Here is a 17,379-nt window from a genome sequence, read left to right on the forward strand (position 1 = left end):
TGGTGTTGTGCTCCTAAAAATGCTAGGCAAAACATAAATATATGTAAACACATAATTTACAGATACACAATTTATATAACAGACTTAAAATTAGTGTTATACACTAAAACTTCAACAACAAAAAAAACCTCTCTGGTTTAATGCTCTCAAAAATTCTGGATAAAATAGTAAGAAAAGGTAAATCATCGAACAGAAAAATGAATGACACATGAATTGGCATTTGCCAGAAGACCAATAAACGTGAAATAAATTACTATTGAACTCATTTTAATATTCAGAGAAATGCAAATTAAAGGCACTAGATACGCATTTTACATCTGTCAGACTGGTAAAAATAAGAAATTGGGGGGCACCTGGCTGGCTATCATTAGAGCCTGCAACTCGATGTCAAGGTCATGAGTTCAAGCCCCACATAGAGAGAGGGATAGAGATTACAATCAATCAGTCAATAAACAAAGATTTTTTTGATAGTACATAGTGTAGACAAAGATGTGGAATAATGAGTAGTCATATGTTTTTGGTAGGAGTGTAAATTAAACCCACACTTTGAAAATGATTTGTATTACCTAGTAAAGATGAACCTGTGTATGAACATGAACTCAACAACCCCATAATTTCATTCTTAAGTATATATCCCAATTTGGAGAGATTCTTAAATAGGTACCCTAAGAGATAAATATAAGAATGTTCTTTGCAGCATTATTATAACTGGAAAAAAACTGGACATAGCCCAAATGTTCATATACTGTAAATAGATAAAATGCATTTTGATGTATTTTTACAATGGAAATATTATTTATTCTGCAATCAAAATGAATGAATTCTAGCTACACAGATTGAGAATGAATTTTTTAAATATTGGATTTCAAAGCAAATTATAGCATAATATATACAACATGCTTGTATTTATTTAAAAATTCAGAAACAGGGAAAAGTGTTGCATTGCTTAAGGATGATACATACATACAAATGTATAAAAATTGTAAAGAAAACCTGAAGATTAACAAAATTCAGAGTGGTGGTTTCAGAGAGGTTATGTGACTGATGAGCACCTGTGGGAGAGGGCTTGAAATATATTGGTAATATCTTTCTTGAGCTGGATAGTGAGTACATGGGTCTAAATGTTTTCATTTATTATTAATTAAAATGTCATTCTAGCTGTTATATACTTTATAGCTATGTTTTATAACTTTAGAAAAAGAAAAATATATTCACCTAGATTAAAGATTAGTGCTATTATAGTTTCCTCATTTGTCTCCCAATATGCTTCCTTGGGTGGGTGAGAATAGGGTTGCTTTAAAGGTCATAGGTGGAGAGGCATCTGGATGGCTCTGTCAGTTAAGTGGCTGACTCTTGATTTCACCTCAAGTCATGATCTCATGATCTGGGTCAGAGCATGGAGGCTGCTTGGGATTCTCTTTCTGTCTCCCTCCCTCTCCCCCGCCACCCCATGTCCCCCTCTCCAACTCATTAGTACGCACACTCAAATAAAAATTTTTTTTTAATTTTTTTTACATTTTTCTCATTTTTTTATTGTTGTAAGAAGTAACCACTTTTTAAAACAAAATTTGTGTTCAAGTATTTTGCTTTTATATAGAAAATTGAAATATATGGCAAACCTAGCACAGGGGGTGGAAGAGAAGAATTGATTATGTACTTTTACAAGGATTTGATACTACATGTGGCTCTGTATAACGTTATTTGCATTTAAATTCAGATCATTTAAAAATGTGTATTGTAAACCCTAGGACAATCACTAAAATAGACTATTTATTTATTTTAATTTTTAATAAAAATTTTAAAAAATAGGTGGGGAAGTTTTTGTGGAGGATGACATTTCATGCATATCGTGAAAAATTGTTTATACCACTGTTGTTAGTTTGGAGCAGTGTAGTTTGGTGGGGTGGGCAGACCCATAAACATATAACTGTAACAAAATATGAGTGCGCCACTAGAAGAGATATGTTTACCAAAAAAAAAAACAGGTTAGGAATCAGCCAGGAAACCTTCATGAAGTAGGTGTTAATTAAGCTGGGTCTGTAGAGATGAGCAATTTGTAAAAGGAGGTATGTGAGGGAGCCTCCATTCCTCTGTGGGGGAAGAGGAAGTACAAAAAGGCACAGAGGCCTAAATGTCCATGGAGAATTGAGTGAGTAAATTCAGGTATGTTAGGAGCCATACTGTGAAGAGCCTTGTGTAACATGCCATGGAGTTTGCACTATGGACATTGAGGTTTTGTTTTATTACTTAAATTAGGGTCATTGATTTGATTACAATATGTCAGGCTCACTAGGCGTTACTTTGAAACTGTATATTTGTGTACTTATGTTCTTTTCCCTCTACTTTCAGGCTGCTATATGGCAAGCACTAAACCACTATGCTTACCGAGATGCAGTTTTTCTTGCAGAACGACTGTATGCAGAAGGTTTGTAATCTGTTCATTTCTATAAAACAATAAAGGAATAAAATAAATGGAATTCTGTCCTTTCCTATGACTTCAATATAACAAGACTCTGGGGATTGCTTTTGTTGTTTCTTTATGATTGGTACTAGTTCATAAAAACTTTTCCTTGTATCTGTTATCTCCCCTATGTGCTACTTTTAATAACTGTAGAGTTGTTTCAGGTTTTACACTATGGTTTACTTAATCATTTTCCAATCTTTAGATATTTTTGTCTAGGTTTTCTGTTAAAAGAGTCTATATTCTATAGCTAAGAGCATGAATTTAGTCTATAGCTGTGGTATAAACCCTCACCCTGTCACTTAAATATGCAGTTGTAGACCTTGGACAGTCACTCAGTGTCTGAGTATTTCAGAGTTCTCATCTATAAAATAAAGTTAACGATAATCGCTTGCGAACGTTGAAGAGTGAAATGAGATAATGTATTTAAAGCACTTGGCACAGCCTTCTGGCATGGTAATAAATGTTCGATAAACATGTGCTGGTAATGTATGCTTTGTTTCTGTCATTAATTCTTGTAATTCTCTTTCTAAGATGCTAATACAGATAATTAGGTACAGCTTTTTTTTTTTCTTTTGTATGTCATTTTGTGGGGCTATATATTCTAGAATGGAACTTACAAGTCAAACTGTGATCAGTTCTACAACAAATTACTTTTTCCCCAGTTGATAACCCAGCAGAGAGAAGGGTAAAATAATCTGGGGTGTGACCAACACCATAAGACTTCCTCCATAATCCTTTCAGTATTAGATTTGATCAATTTAATGTATTTTTGCTTACTTGAGAATTATGAAATATTTTGTCTTGCATTTTTATAACTACAAGGGATTCTGGGTATTTTCTCAAGTGTTTGGTTTAAATTTATTCCTAGTTCTATGAGGTATATCTTTATTGTCTATTTGACCCAGATTGTTGCTTTTTAATCTTAATTCTATTGGTATATTTAAAATTTTTATGTAGTTGACCTCATCTGCTTTATCATTTATAGTTTCTTCTATTGCTTCAGTAGGTGGAAAAGTCATCTTTCTACAACTACAATTAATAATATGTGGTTATTGATGGTTAAAAAAATTTAAAGAATTTATCATGGTATTATTACTTAATTTATTCAATATTGTATATTAAACAATGCTTTTTTCCCTCCCGCATGGTGTTTTACTTGGTTTTATATTAAATTTTTAAAAAATGTTTTGTTCTGGGGTGCCTGGGTGGCTCAGTCAGTTAAGCATCAGTCTCTTGGTTTTGGCTCAGGTCTTGATCTCTCAGTTTGTGGGGTCATGCGCTGTGTCAGGCTCCACAACAGCATGGAGCCTGCTTGGGATTCTCTGTCTCCCTCTCTCTCTGCCCCTTCCTTGCTCATGCTTGCTCTGTCTCTCAAAATAAATAAATAAACTTAAAAAAAAAAAATGCTTTGTTCTGTCTCCAGAATTTCTCCTCTCTTCCATTAGTTAATTTTCTGTTTTTAATCCAATATCATGCCTTTTTTTTTTTTTTTTTTTAAAGAGAGAGAGTGCAAATCGGGGAGGGGGGGAGGGAGGTAGATAGAGAGAATCTCAAGTAGGCTCCACACTTAGCATGGAGCCCGACACGGGGCTTGATCCTACTATCCTGGGATCATGACCTGAGCCAAAATCAAGAGCCTGTCACTCAATCCACAGAGCCACCCAGGCACCCCCATACCATTTTTAACACTTTATATTTTAATATTTCATAAGGCCTATCGCCCATCATTTTTTTCTTTCTAATTCATTCATTAGAAGTCTTTCCCCTTTTTTTATCCTTTATTTTTCTATGTCTATTTTATTATTGCTTTGAAATTTCACAAAGATTTTGATCAATGCTGACCTGCAAACATATAATTCTCTAAATTACTATAGATAGCCTTCCCAACAAGAAATAGTGCTGCCTTCTTTTTACTCAGGTGTTTGTTTGCTTAATCCATTTTTGTACTTTCTGTGTATGTTCCCATTGGATTACTTGCCAAGAGTTTCCATTTTTTTTGTGGTTGTAGATGAGCTTTATTTTTGCGTATTTTGTATGTTTGTGTCTGAATTGCTATTGGAACCTTTCTGATCAGTTGTATGATTTTACTCTAGTAGCAAGTGCTTAGTAACCTAACTGCAAGCATAAGAAAGTAGATCTTAGGGATTTGCCAGGCATGTGTCACCAGAAAGGACAAGGGATAAGAACATTAAAAATACAGACAAGATACGGACCAGGAAATGTAAACTATAGGAAAGTTAACACAGAAGAATATTGGTGAATAAGATTCAGAGAAGTGCCAGAAATCTAGATGAGGTTGAATTGGGAGATGTGGGGGAATAACATGGGAGAGGAAGACCATGAATCAGGTGCAGAATTTTTCCATTAATGAAGGAGAATGTCCTGCATTTAGTAGCTGAGAGTTATGAGGAGAAGGTATGAACTCAGGAGCAGGGAGTTTCACAAACAGGCAAAGAGTAATGCTTGGAAATGGTTTTACGAAGCAAAGAGGAAACCTTACCTTGATTCTGATGTAAGTGGGATATGAGGGAAATAGCATCACTTTGAGAGTGCTGTCAGGTCCTTCAAGAGAGACTGGAAATTGAGTAAAGAAAGTGGGGAGGATCTGTGTGTGGAACAGGAGTCTGAGGTCCCAGTGAAAGGATTTAGAAGGTGAGAGAGGCTTAGAAAGAAAATAATGCAATAGATTGCCCTACTCTACTCGATATTTTAAAAGCAAGGTGTATCATGCAAAACCTACTGACATATATTTTCATTGATACCTACGCAACCCTCATGTTTTGCTGTCTTATACTTTCTTTTTTGTATTTGCTTATTAAAGGATTGGCAGTTTCTAGTTTATTATAGTTAGGCTCTAAAAGATTGTGAGTTAGTGGTTTCAAATTCAAACAAGTAGGTTTTCCCATAGAATTGGGGCAGGGTTCCAGATGAATCTGGATAAAGCTGTTTAATCCACTTTCTGTGTTTGATACAGTGCTTGACACTTGGAAAGTTGTTCAGTGTTAGTTTCTCTCAACATACAGTTGACCCTTGAACAACGCAGATTGGAACCATGTGAGTCTATTCGAATGCAGATTTTTAATACAATATAGTACCATAAATGTATTTTCTCTTCCTTATGATTTTCCCCTTTTTTTAAAATTATTTTAATGTTTGTTTATTTTTGAGAGAGAGAAAACGGGGGAGGGGCAGAGAGAGAGGAAGATACGGAATTCGGGGCAAGCTGCAGGCTCCAGGCTGTCAGCACAGAGCCCAATGCAGGGCTCAAACTCACAAACTGTGAGATCATGACCTGAGCTGAAGTCGGACGCTTAACCAACTGAGCTACCCAGGCGCCCCTCTTATGATTTTCTTAATAGCATTTTGAGAGAGAGAAAGAGAACATGAGCAGGGGAGGGGCAAAAAGAGGGGTGGGGAGAGAGAGAGAATCCCAAGTAGGCTCCATGCTGACAGCTCAGAGCCCAACTTGGGACTTGAACTCAGGAACCACAGAGATCATGACCTGAGGCAAAATCAAGAGTGATGCTTAACCAGGTGAGCCACCCAGGCACCCCAACAGTAGGCTTTTAGTAGTTAAGTTTTGGGGAAGTCAAAAATTACTGGCAGATTTTTGACTCTGCAGGGTAGGTGCCTCTGACCCCCTCATTGTTCAAGGGTTAACTGTTGAACCTAACCACTCTGTTGAACTCTAATTTCTATGAGGGAAAATTTTATGGGAGCAGATACTATCCTAGTTCAATACCAATGACAACAGTAACTTCTAAAGAACATTTATTAATTTCTTATTATGTACTAGGTACTGTAATACTTAATTTCTTACTTAGTTTTCAATAATCCTATAAAATAGACATTACTACTGCCATTTTAGAAATGAAGAAACGGAGAGCAGTGTTCACAGGCAGTAAGTGGTAGATCTGATTCCACTTTACCAAGGGTAGCAGCAAACACAGGCCAGTCTGACCCATGATAGACATTACTAATCCATCATACTACTTGTTCCTGTTGAACCAGCCTCATAATTCTTATTAACACAGTGTTGCTGGCTGACAGTAATAGTTGATGAGAATTGGTATGTTGCATGTAACCTGGTGCCCTTTTGCTCAGTGGCGTCCTGATGCCACTAGCCGTAGCTCCTGTGTTTTAGAGAAGGACACCCTATAGTGCATGAGGCTAACGAAGTAGATGGATAGGACCCTCTGAAAGCCAAATTCTTGAAGTAATTTCTCAATTTCACTAGTTCTTTGTCACCCATTTGTCTTTCTCCTAAGAATTCCATAGTTAGACCACCTAAGACTGTGCTATAAGCCAGGTGGTGTAGAATGTCAGCTCCGATGTTCATTAGCCATTTGATCTTCGGTAAGAAGTTACTCTGAGCCTAATTTTCCTCATCTTTAACTTGGGAAGAGAGATACCTACTTAACAGGATAGTTTTCAGCACTAACTATAATAATCTGTGGTTTTGGCACGTAGGAAGTCCTTTACAAGTTCCTCTCCCCTAGCATATTCTATTACAGTGGCTTTTCAGATTTTTTTTTTTTTTTTTTTTTTTACTCTTCTTACATATGATGATATTTTCTCTGAGTGTTTGTTATTATTGTTGTTTTAATGCAGGTTGAAATTCACCGAATTGATTTCACAATGCATAGTGAATCGAGCCTTGCTGTTTGGAAAAACTCCTAATCGTATCACCTCCCTCCATACCCCTTCACCTACTTTTCCTTCCCACTGCCATACCTGATCTCCTTGATCAAAGGTTTTCTCCATTGCTAATTAACACACAATATAGATTCAGCTTTCCCCTTTGCCCTAATAGATAGCATGTAGTACTGCAATATCTAAGGTTTTTAATTGCTATTAAATGTATTTAGCTGTTGAGAATGAATAGAAATGGGTGGTTAGGAACAAATAGAAACAGTCTTAGATTATATGGACAAAGAATACATTAATACAATAAATATGGCAGGTCCTTAGAGGTGATTTATTTATGTTCAGAAAATTAACCGGTTGTAAGTTCTGTGTACATTATATTTTGTGTACATTATATACTTTCCCCAGGACCTCTGGGGAAAGATGAAGAATTGCTGAGACTGCATGGGAGTGGCAGTTGTAACTGGTGAAAAGCAAGGAAGAAGTAGCTGAAGACATTGTGTCAACATGTATTCCCTAAGTTATTCTGAGGGTCCTAGGGCAAAGCTCCCAATTGCTTGAAATCTAGTGTTCTATCTTGATGTAGATTTTGCATCCCACGCTACAAAATGTTCATTTTTCAATATGAACATATTTAAGTTACTGTAAAATTGTTCACCAGTTTTCTACCTGTCTTAACGATTAATGGGCCCAGATGTAGACATTGTACAGGGTATATCAGTTTCAGTAAATTGGGCTCAGTTGAAGAGAAGTGAACCAGAGTAAAAGGTTCAGCATCTGTTTCTCTTCTCTGTCTTAGCCAGGATACCGAGAGCCTAGACTCACAGAAATATGTGACTAAAAATGGCAACATTTTTTTTAGAAAAAATTGTTTATCAGGTTATATTAAGGGCATCATTGAGGGGAAATGTCCAGAGTACTACTAATGATATGGCATAGTGTTTCACTTGTAGGCCATTATTGGAAAATTTAATAAATATATCTGGTTCCTAAAAATTTCAGTCAGTTTGTTATATGGGGGTGGAGCAAGGAGGGGAGGGTATCAAAAGGGTGTCTGGTCCATCGGCCTAACCTTTTACTGTCAAAGTTAAATGCTTGCCAGTAAAAAGGATGATGCTTTTTTATTGTCATAGTTTTCATTTTTATAATGTGTTAGTGATTAAGACTCAGGTCTTCGAACAAACTTTTTTTTTATTCGAGACTCAAATGTTTCATTGCATTAACTTAGCTGTTTCACACAAACATCACAGACATCAAACTCAATGCATGTAAGCCTGGACTCACAATGTTCCCACGCTAATCTAAGGCATTGCTATCTCTTACTAAAAAAGCTTCCTAACTGCTTTTCCCATATCTACTCTTCCCTGCCTCTTCCCTTTCCCCTTCTCAAATCAACCCATTCTCTTTACTTTCCTTCTTAAAATGCTTCAGAGATGTCTAGTTGCTATGAGGATTTATCCCTAAATCTTTAGATCGCTTTCAGAGCCCTGCATGATCTGCTTTCTCCTTATGTATGACCACTTTCCACCTTCAAACACTAAGGAACCTTTTTAAAATTTCCTCCAGCCCTCTTACCTGTGGTATATTTACTCTAAGCACAGTTTCAAAGTATTTTAAAACATTTTAATCCTATCGTATACAATAAAGACAAAACCAGTTAATACTGCAATTTAGGATGTAAACAAATGTAGAGAAAATAAAAAGTGGCAATAGTATTAAAATACTGAAGTTGTGTATGTAGATGAGGTATTCAACAAAAGAAATGATTCTGAAGGATGGACTGAATCATGCTGCATCTGAAAAGCATAGAATCCAGGCAGTTGAAATCCTTCGCAATAGAAAAGTTAGTGATGAAATGGAATTATTTGAGCTTGTGGCTCATTGTCATGTATGTGTAACCCACATTACTATCCAATGACTATTCAGGTATTGTAAATTTAATAGTGTTGTGCTCCTAAATGCATGTGCTGTACTGCCTTTCTTTGATTTAAGAACTTAGATGATTGGGGTGCCTGGCTGGCTCAGTCAGTAGGGCATGCAGCTCTTGATTTTGGGGTTTTGAATTCAAGCCCCACGTTGGGTGTAGAGCTTACTTTTAAAAAGTAAATTAAAATATTTTTTAAAAACAGAACTTAAGGGGTGCCTGGGTGGCTCAGTCAGTTGGGCATCTGACCCTTGATTTTGACTCAGGTCATGATCTCACAGTTCATGGGATCAAGCCCCACATCAGGCTCCATGCAGACAGCAAAGAGCCTGCTTGGGATTCTCTCTCCCTCTCTCACTGCCCCTCCCCTTCTTGTGTGTGCACTCTCTAAATAAATAAATAAATAAATAAATAAACAAACAAACAAACAAACTTAAAAGATAATCAGGATGAAGTGTGTCACAAATCATAGATGATTTCATAGATTCTATGCCCTTCGAATACTTAACAATATCAGAATTCTTGACAAGGCAGCAGGCAGAGTACTTTAACCTGTAAGCAGTTCTCGATGATAATTGTAGAGTTTATCAAGACCAAGAACCCTCTCACCTCACCAAACTTTTAAGTCTTGCCAGAACTGGTCCATTTTGGAAGTCTGCTCATTTACATTGTAAGTCAACACGAAGAAGAGGTGTCTGTCTGACTTGAAAGCATTGAAAGACTAATTCACCTTCCTATTTGATGGAAATGTATCTGAAAGATGCAAGCTTAAACCTCTCCTAACTATTTTGGACTTCTATGAAATGACCTTTCGTTTTTGAAGCCTAGCCTGTTTGTAAGAAGAGGGACTTCAGCATCATTCTACAACTTCGTTTGGGGTTTTTTGTTGTTGTTGTTTTCACTTAATAGTGTGTTCTGGAAATATGTCTTTTTTTTTTTTTTTGGATGACTATGGTGAGTGTTTCACCATATGGAAGTACCATACTTTAATTAGTACATGATTGATTCCTCAATATTATGTTAAGAGTGACTGGAGTCAATTCTCACTTTATTCCTGATTATAAAATAAATTATGGGCCTTCTAATTCCCAATCACATATTTTAATTAAGGCTCTAAGTAAAGGATGGTAAATAAAAGGATGTCATGGAGACATCTATAACCATTTCTAGGTCCTGTTGCTTTGATCTCTGCACACTTACTACCTAAGCCATGATCAGCCTTAGAATCTTTCTGAATTTAGCACTCGAGGCAGCCACTATCAATCGGTTGGAGTTATTGTTCCAGACAAAATCTATTTGTTGAAAGTCTCTGCAGCTTAGCTTTATTATAACTCCTTACTACTGGCCCACTGGTTGTATTTAGGACCGTCAAGTTATTTCTGGAGAGCCTCAAAAACCACCCGTGTCTCTCCATGTCTTTTACAACCCTTCAAGTTGTTCCAGATTTACATCAATATCTTACACGTCCATTAATCTTAAGGCATGCTCAGCCTTCCAATCCATATTCCCATTTGAACTTGTAGATTTTAAGGTATCACGCTTCAAAAAGGTAATTGCATTACACACTAAAATCCTGCGCGCACACACACAGAGTATTTGGTACTTTTATGTTATTAGGGAATTTTAAAGCAGTGAAAATGGACCTATGCATAAACAAGTATTTGTAAACAAAACATTTGATAAAGCATTGTTACGGCTAAAAGTTTAGGTTTGGGGAACCATTGCTTTTTGGTATAATCAATGAGTTTTTAAAAAACTTAATTTATAAAGTGACCAGAATCAAGGCCTTTATCGCGAGATCAAAAAGAAATCACACTTTCTAATTTGTGTGAATTAGCACTTACAGTTCAGTGAAATTAAAAGTTTGCTCCCCCTACAGTAGAGCTCCCTATTCATTCTTTTTGCTTCTGAAGCATTAATACTATGTACACCCCATTAACGTGTGTGCCAAAGTTCCTGATCATTTACTCCATATCATTCATTGCATATTGTTTTTTTATACTAGAGTTTCATGAAAAATGTTAAGATGGACCAGAGAAGAAGGGTTCTGTTTTTGCTTGCATATACATATATATGACCCAAAAACCTGTGTAAGAGTAATCTTTCAAATTACCTACTTTTTTATCCTAAACTTTGAATGAAGTTAACAATTTTTTATCCCAAGCTTTGGGTGAAGTTAACTTTTTAAGATGTGTCAAGTTTATCTTGTACTTCAGAACAGTGATTCTCAAACTTTAGCATGCATCAGAATTGCCTGAAGCGTTTGTTACAACGCAAGACCACCGGTCCTCACTCCCAGAATTACTGATTCAGTGGGTCTCGGTTGAAGCTAAGAATTTCTAACAAGCTCCCAAGTCATGCCGTGCTAGTAGAGGGGCCAGCCACACTTTTAGAACCACTGGCTTAGAACACCCCTCAACCCACTGAGATTATTACCGAACCCATTTTTAGAAGCACAGATTTGTGATTTTCCTGCTTTCTTTCTATCTCCTTTGTTGGCCTCTCTAGACTCTCACCTGGATTGGTTGGGAGATTGCAAGGATAGAAGTGAAGTGATGGTCAGTTTGGGAGAGAGTAAATAAAGGGGAAAATGCCACATTTCATTAACTAGGACAGAAGGGGCATTTACTTCCTAGTATGGAGACCAGGGGACAGATTGAATAATTCAGCTCCTGCCCCTGCAAGGCAGTATAATTGTCGTTGCTGTAGAAGTGTTAAGTCTGTCGATTGAGTGGTTTAAATGCTGTGGGTATTCACAATTTAGAATTTTTCTTCTGTCTTAAATTATCTTGAGTGTAATTTAGTATACATTTGGTGTTAGAAAGAAGTGTTGTTTTTTAAAATCTGGTCCTTTTTTAATGTAGAAAGTAATCTCAGATTGGTAATTAGCTTCGCAACCCTGAGTGCACCTTTCTCATGAAATTGGACATCTGTTCTCTCAAAGAGTCTGTTAGAAAAATACTACAAAAAAACAAGACCGTTTACTGGTAGTCTATTTAAAGGTAGGTGTGAGTGTGCGGGTGTGCACACAAGTGCGCACTTTTGTTAAGGATTTACAGAAAATACCATGACTGTCTTCATTGTATTACTTCCTTGGTTCTTTGTAAGAAGAAGGTAATCAGGACTTGGGGAACTAAGATTTCTGTCAGTAAAGTATTTCTCAATTCAAATTTGGATTAATAAATGATTGTTTTATATTAAATAACATGACTAATTTTTTGTTGCTAAACTTGTTTATTGCCAGATAAACAGTGATTACCATTCAACATACTGAATAATAGCCATTTTTTTTCATATGTGCTCTTAGTACACTCAGAGGAAGCCTTGTTTTTATTGGCAACCTGTTATTACCGCTCAGGAAAGGCATATAAAGCATATAGACTCTTGAAAGGACACAGTTGTACTACACCGCAGTGTAAATACCTGCTTGCAAAATGTTGTGTTGATCTCAGCAAGTAAGTTTTTAAATCTTTTCTATCTAATATTGTTTACTTACACTGTAGAATTTTGGATAAAATCCTTTTGATAGATTAAACTCTTGACTCCCTTTCTCCCCTCTTTTTTGGTAGTAGCAATTTGTCTATTTCAGTAACTTAAAATGTTTATACTGTTGCCTGTGGCATTATCACTTTTGTTATGGAGAGATTTCATTGTTATGGTAATAAATAATAGAATTTAACTCTGGGGAAACTTAAGTTATAACTAATTCCTATCATTTCCCAAAATTATCCCAAGTGTTATTTCCTTTCCTTTGCTTTCAATTGGAATACGCCTGAAAACCTCCTTACCTGTTCACCTGAGATTAATGCTTCATTATGTCTAGGTAGTTGTGTAGTTATTTGGCTTTCCAGACCACTCTGTCCTACCCCTTTGAAGCGAGGGGGCGGGTTCAGGAGAGCACTTCTTTTGAACATTACAATTAAACATGTCAGCTGTCCCTATTCTGAATCTGGAGGCAGGTAGAGATATAGGTAGTTATCTTCTGTTAAACTCTGTTCTGTGCTGTAAGAGATGGAATGATGCTAAAAGGGAATAGATAAATAGATAATCGCAGAAGCGTGTTTGTGAATGTAGTTGGTAGGTTTATAGCGAGAGGACACAAAGGAGCCTCCTGAAGTCTCCACAGACTAATAATGATTATTGTATTTGTCCACTGTCTAACTGATGACTTAAATTAAAAAACTAGCTAAAATATCTATAAAATTTCTGAAATATTTGTTATTGAATTATTTTTACTCCGAAGGTTTAATGCTAACTTCCTAAAAATATATTTAATTTTCTAGTTTCTTAAGCCAATTCTTACCTTGGACATTCTTATCTCATTTACAAGTATTCATGATTTTTTAAAAGTCCCACTGACCGTAGAAGAAATATAGATACACCTTTAATGTTTAGGATATGCTGTGTAAACTTACTAGAGTATTTTCCACATGATGATTTGGAAAAAACTTTAAAAGAGATACCATTATAAACTCTGATATGCTAAAAATATATAGTGAAGTCAAGTTGTTTTTGTTTTTTTTTTTCCTTTGGGAACATATCAAGGAAACATAATTGGTAAATAAAAAGAGATGAAGTGCTATTCGGGTTTCTTTTATAAACCTAAAAACGAGTGAGACCATACTTAAATGCAGTTTTTCACTAACATCTAATTAGTGTTATTAAATTCTCTTGCAAATTCCTATTTCAAGGAATTACAGAACTAAATAAAAAGGACCACTATGTCTGTTAATGAAGAACCGTACACATTTTCCCCCAGTATAAAGACCTTCCATTTCTTTTGACATGAGTAATGTGTATGTTGCTCACACTACATTTGTACATATAGGGACTGAATTTAACTGGTTCTGTTCTTAAAGGCAAGACTGGAATTTTAAGACCATAAATTCCCAGTCTTCCAAATGATTCTAAATACATGGCTATTGCTGTTCTAAAGGTGCCATGGACTTTGTACTTTATCTATCCCCATATTTGGAAGTACATTGGTAGTGAAGGATGTCTTTACACACAGTACTTTTTATGTTGACTTTTTTTAATCTGTAAATTTGTGTTTTAAAGGCTTGCAGAAGGGGAACAGATCTTATCTGGTGGAGTGTTTAATAAGCAGAAAAGCCATGATGATATTGTTACTGAGTTTGGTGATTCAGCTTGCTTTACTCTTTCATTGTTGGGACATGTATATTGGTAAGTAACAATGATTCACACGACCAGAAAATTGTTTCCAGTGGTAGAATTCTTTGTGGTTTAAAAAAACTTACACTTTCTGTGTTTATCAAATAGCACTTGGCTGAAGAGTACAGTCTTTTAGTTCTGTGACCTTAATTAAACTTATAAAGTCGTGAAGATGTTGATCCCATTTGTCACTATCTGCTTTGCCTTAATGATGATAGCCACAGCAGCACTACCTAATATTTGAGTGCACATAGGAGGTTTTTTCCACCTTGGGTAAGGAGAATATCTTCATGTGATCCACTGAGGAAAAAGAAGAAATGAGTGAAGTTTTTTCTCTAATATTAAATATCACCTCGGCTCCTTAGAACAAGGCTTGAAGATAAATTTCAGTAATAAAGCATAGCAGTTCCCATCTGGTTTGCCATACTAATTTGGAGGCATGTCCTAAGAAATTTCCACGATGGTTGTTGAAATAACAGTGATCTGCAAATACATTTGAAATGTATTTAACATTTCTCTACACTTACTTAAATTTAGTCTTTTGAAAGCAAGGGAGAGTGAATTCAAAGTTATCACTATAATATTGTTCGCACTCATTTTTAGTCTGAAATACTCCTTGGTTGGGGAGTAGAGGGTGGAGATATAATCAGGTAACGGGAATTGTTCATCCACGCATGGGAGTGCATCGCCTGTGTAAATGTCACCTGTTACATGTTGTAGGAGAATTGGTTGAGGATTGCTTGTCTGAAGAATTAGGAAAGCACCTGATTTAAGATAAATCGAGGCTAGTTTGAATAGTAGTTTTTTAAAAACCTCAAAAATGTCTTTTTGTACAGAATAAATTATTTGCCTAAATTTGGGGGCTCATTTTCATATGACACCACTCTTTTGAGAACAGGAGTAAATAAAGATACAATAGCAATATCTTCATTTGTCTTAATAAAAAGACATGGAGTAATGAATTTAGTTCATGCAACTATGATTCTTTTTATCATTTATTTGAGAAACTTTGAGGTCCATCCTCCCTTTGTGGCTAAACATAGTACTTGGTCCTGAGGATGTAAAGATAAATCACTCACAGTCCCTGCCCTCAAAGGTTTATAATAGAATAGGAGAGAAGCAGTAAACAAAAGTTTATAAGTTTTTATCATCACAATAAAAATGCTGTGATAAAATTTGAGCAGGGGGCACCTGGGGGGCTCAGCCAGTTGAGCATCAGACTCTTGATTTTGGCTCAGGTCATGATCTCAGGGTCCTGAGATGGAGCCCTGTGGGTATGGAGCTTGCTTAAGATTCTCTATCTACCCCCTTCCCCCTCCCCCTACCCCAAGCCCACACTCCCATTCTCTCTTAAAAAAAAGAAAAAAATTGAGCAGTATTTTATCCAATGGAGGGAATAATCAGTTCTACCTAGTTAAGAAGGAGTGTAAGATGCTAAGTAGGAAAAACTTGGTAGAAACAGTTTTGTTTCTTGAATTCTCAATAATAAAATTAAAACCTAAGGAATTAGGCTGTGGGTGAAATATTTGAATGGCTACTTCACCAAAGAGGATATATGGATGGTAAGTAAGCACATGAAAAGTTGTACCAGATCCTTAGCTGTTAAGGAAAGGCTAATAAAAAACACCATTAGAAACCGCTACGCGCTTGTTAAAATGGCTAAAATAAGAACGGACAGGGGCGCCTGGGTGCCTCAGTCTGTTGAGCATCTGACTCTTGATTTCAGTTCAGGTCATGATCCCAGGGTCATGGAATGGAGGCCCACGTCAGGCTCTGCACTGAGCGTGGAGCCTGCTTGAGATTCTCTCTCTCTCCCTCTGCCCCTCTTCCCCTCTTGCTAATGCTCTCTCTTTCTGTCTCTGTCTCTGTCTCTCTCTCTCTCAAATAAAAAATTAAAAACAAACAAACAAACAGTACCACGTGCTGGTGAGGATGCAGACCAATAGAATTTCTCATTAAACATAGATATGATAGGGGTCCCTGGGTGGCTCAGTCAGTTGAGTGTCTGACTTTGGCTCAGGTCATGATCTCACAGTTCGTGAGTTCAAGCCCCGCGTTGGGCTCTGTGCTGACAGCTCGGAGCCTGGAGCCTGCTTCAGATTCTGTGTCTCTCCCTCTCTCTGCCCCTCCCCTGCTCATCGTGTCTCTCTCTCTCTCTCTCTCTCTCTCTCTCTCTCTCTCTCTCTCAAAAATAAATATACATTAAAAAAATTTTAAAAAACCACATAGATATGATAAAATTACGATAGGGACAGATCAGTGGTTGTCAGAGGGGAGAGTTGAGGCAAGAATGTGGCTGTGCAGAGGCAGCTATGGAGTTTCTCTGGGCTGTTGGAACAGTTCTGTCTATATCTTGATTGTGGTAATGGTTACACAAATCTATACGTGTGATGAAATTTCATAAAACCATACATAAATGAGTGCGTGTAAAAACGGCTGAAACCCAAATAAAGTCTGTGGTTTAGTTTACAGTATTATGCTATTGTCAATTTACCAGTTTTGATAATTGTGCTATGGTTATATCAGATGTTGTCATTGAGGGAAGTTGGATGTAGGGTACATGGGAACTCTAATTTTTTTTTCAACTTGTATGTGAGTCTAAAATTATTTTAAAATAAAGTTTAATAAAACAAAATAAAGTATTAAAATCACAAAAATACTATTACGTATTACTAATTATTTTAGGGGTGCCTGGGTGCCTCTCTTGGTTGAGTGTCCAACTCTTGATTTCAGCTCAGGTTATAATCTCACAGTTCATGAGATCAAGCCCCATGAAGGGCTGTGCATTGATACCGCAGAGCTTCCTTTGGATTCTCTCTCTCTCTCGCTCTCTCTCTCTCTGCCTCTCCCCCCTCTTGCACTCTCTCTCAAAATAAATAAACATTAAAAAAGTTTTTTAAACAAGATTAATAAAAGTTTTAGAGGAGCTGGGTGCCTGGGTGGCTCAGTCAGTTAAGCATCAGACTCGTGATCCGGCTTGGTCAGGATCTCACAGTTTGTGGGATTTGTGGGATCGAGCCCTGCTTCCAGCTCTGTGCTGACAGTGTGGAACCCGCTTGGGATTCTCTCTCCCTCTTTCTCCCTCCCCCACTCATACACACATGTGCATGCATGCACACTCTCTCTCAAAATAAATAAACATTTAAAAATATAAAAGTTTTGAAGGTAGAGT

General features: G+C 36.6%; 1 protein-coding gene across 10 annotated transcripts in view; it reads left to right on the forward strand.

Moving 5' to 3' along the window:
• Positions 1 to 17,379, forward strand: part of CDC27 (cell division cycle 27) — a 70,627-nt gene that overhangs the window by 10,680 nt on the left and 42,568 nt on the right. For 5 of the 10 annotated variants that reach the window (XR_009255285.1, XM_058704972.1, XM_058704975.1 and 2 more), the window contains exons 2-4: positions 2,350 to 2,425; positions 12,343 to 12,490; positions 14,094 to 14,219. Coding sequence is in view for 9 of the 10 variants with exons in the window: in XM_058704972.1 (XP_058560955.1) it covers positions 2,350 to 2,425; positions 12,343 to 12,490; positions 14,094 to 14,219 (350 nt within the window). In the remaining variant the exon portion in view is untranslated. Of the gene's footprint in view, positions 1 to 2,349; positions 2,426 to 12,342; positions 12,491 to 14,093; positions 14,220 to 17,379 lie in introns of those variants that run through there. The other 5 variants (XM_058704977.1, XM_058704980.1, XM_058704978.1 and 2 more) reach the window with 3 other exon arrangements.

This window comes from Neofelis nebulosa, chromosome 16 (genome assembly GCF_028018385.1).
Source record: "Neofelis nebulosa isolate mNeoNeb1 chromosome 16, mNeoNeb1.pri, whole genome shotgun sequence".
In the NCBI taxonomy this organism is placed as follows: domain Eukaryota; kingdom Metazoa; phylum Chordata; class Mammalia; order Carnivora; family Felidae; genus Neofelis; species Neofelis nebulosa.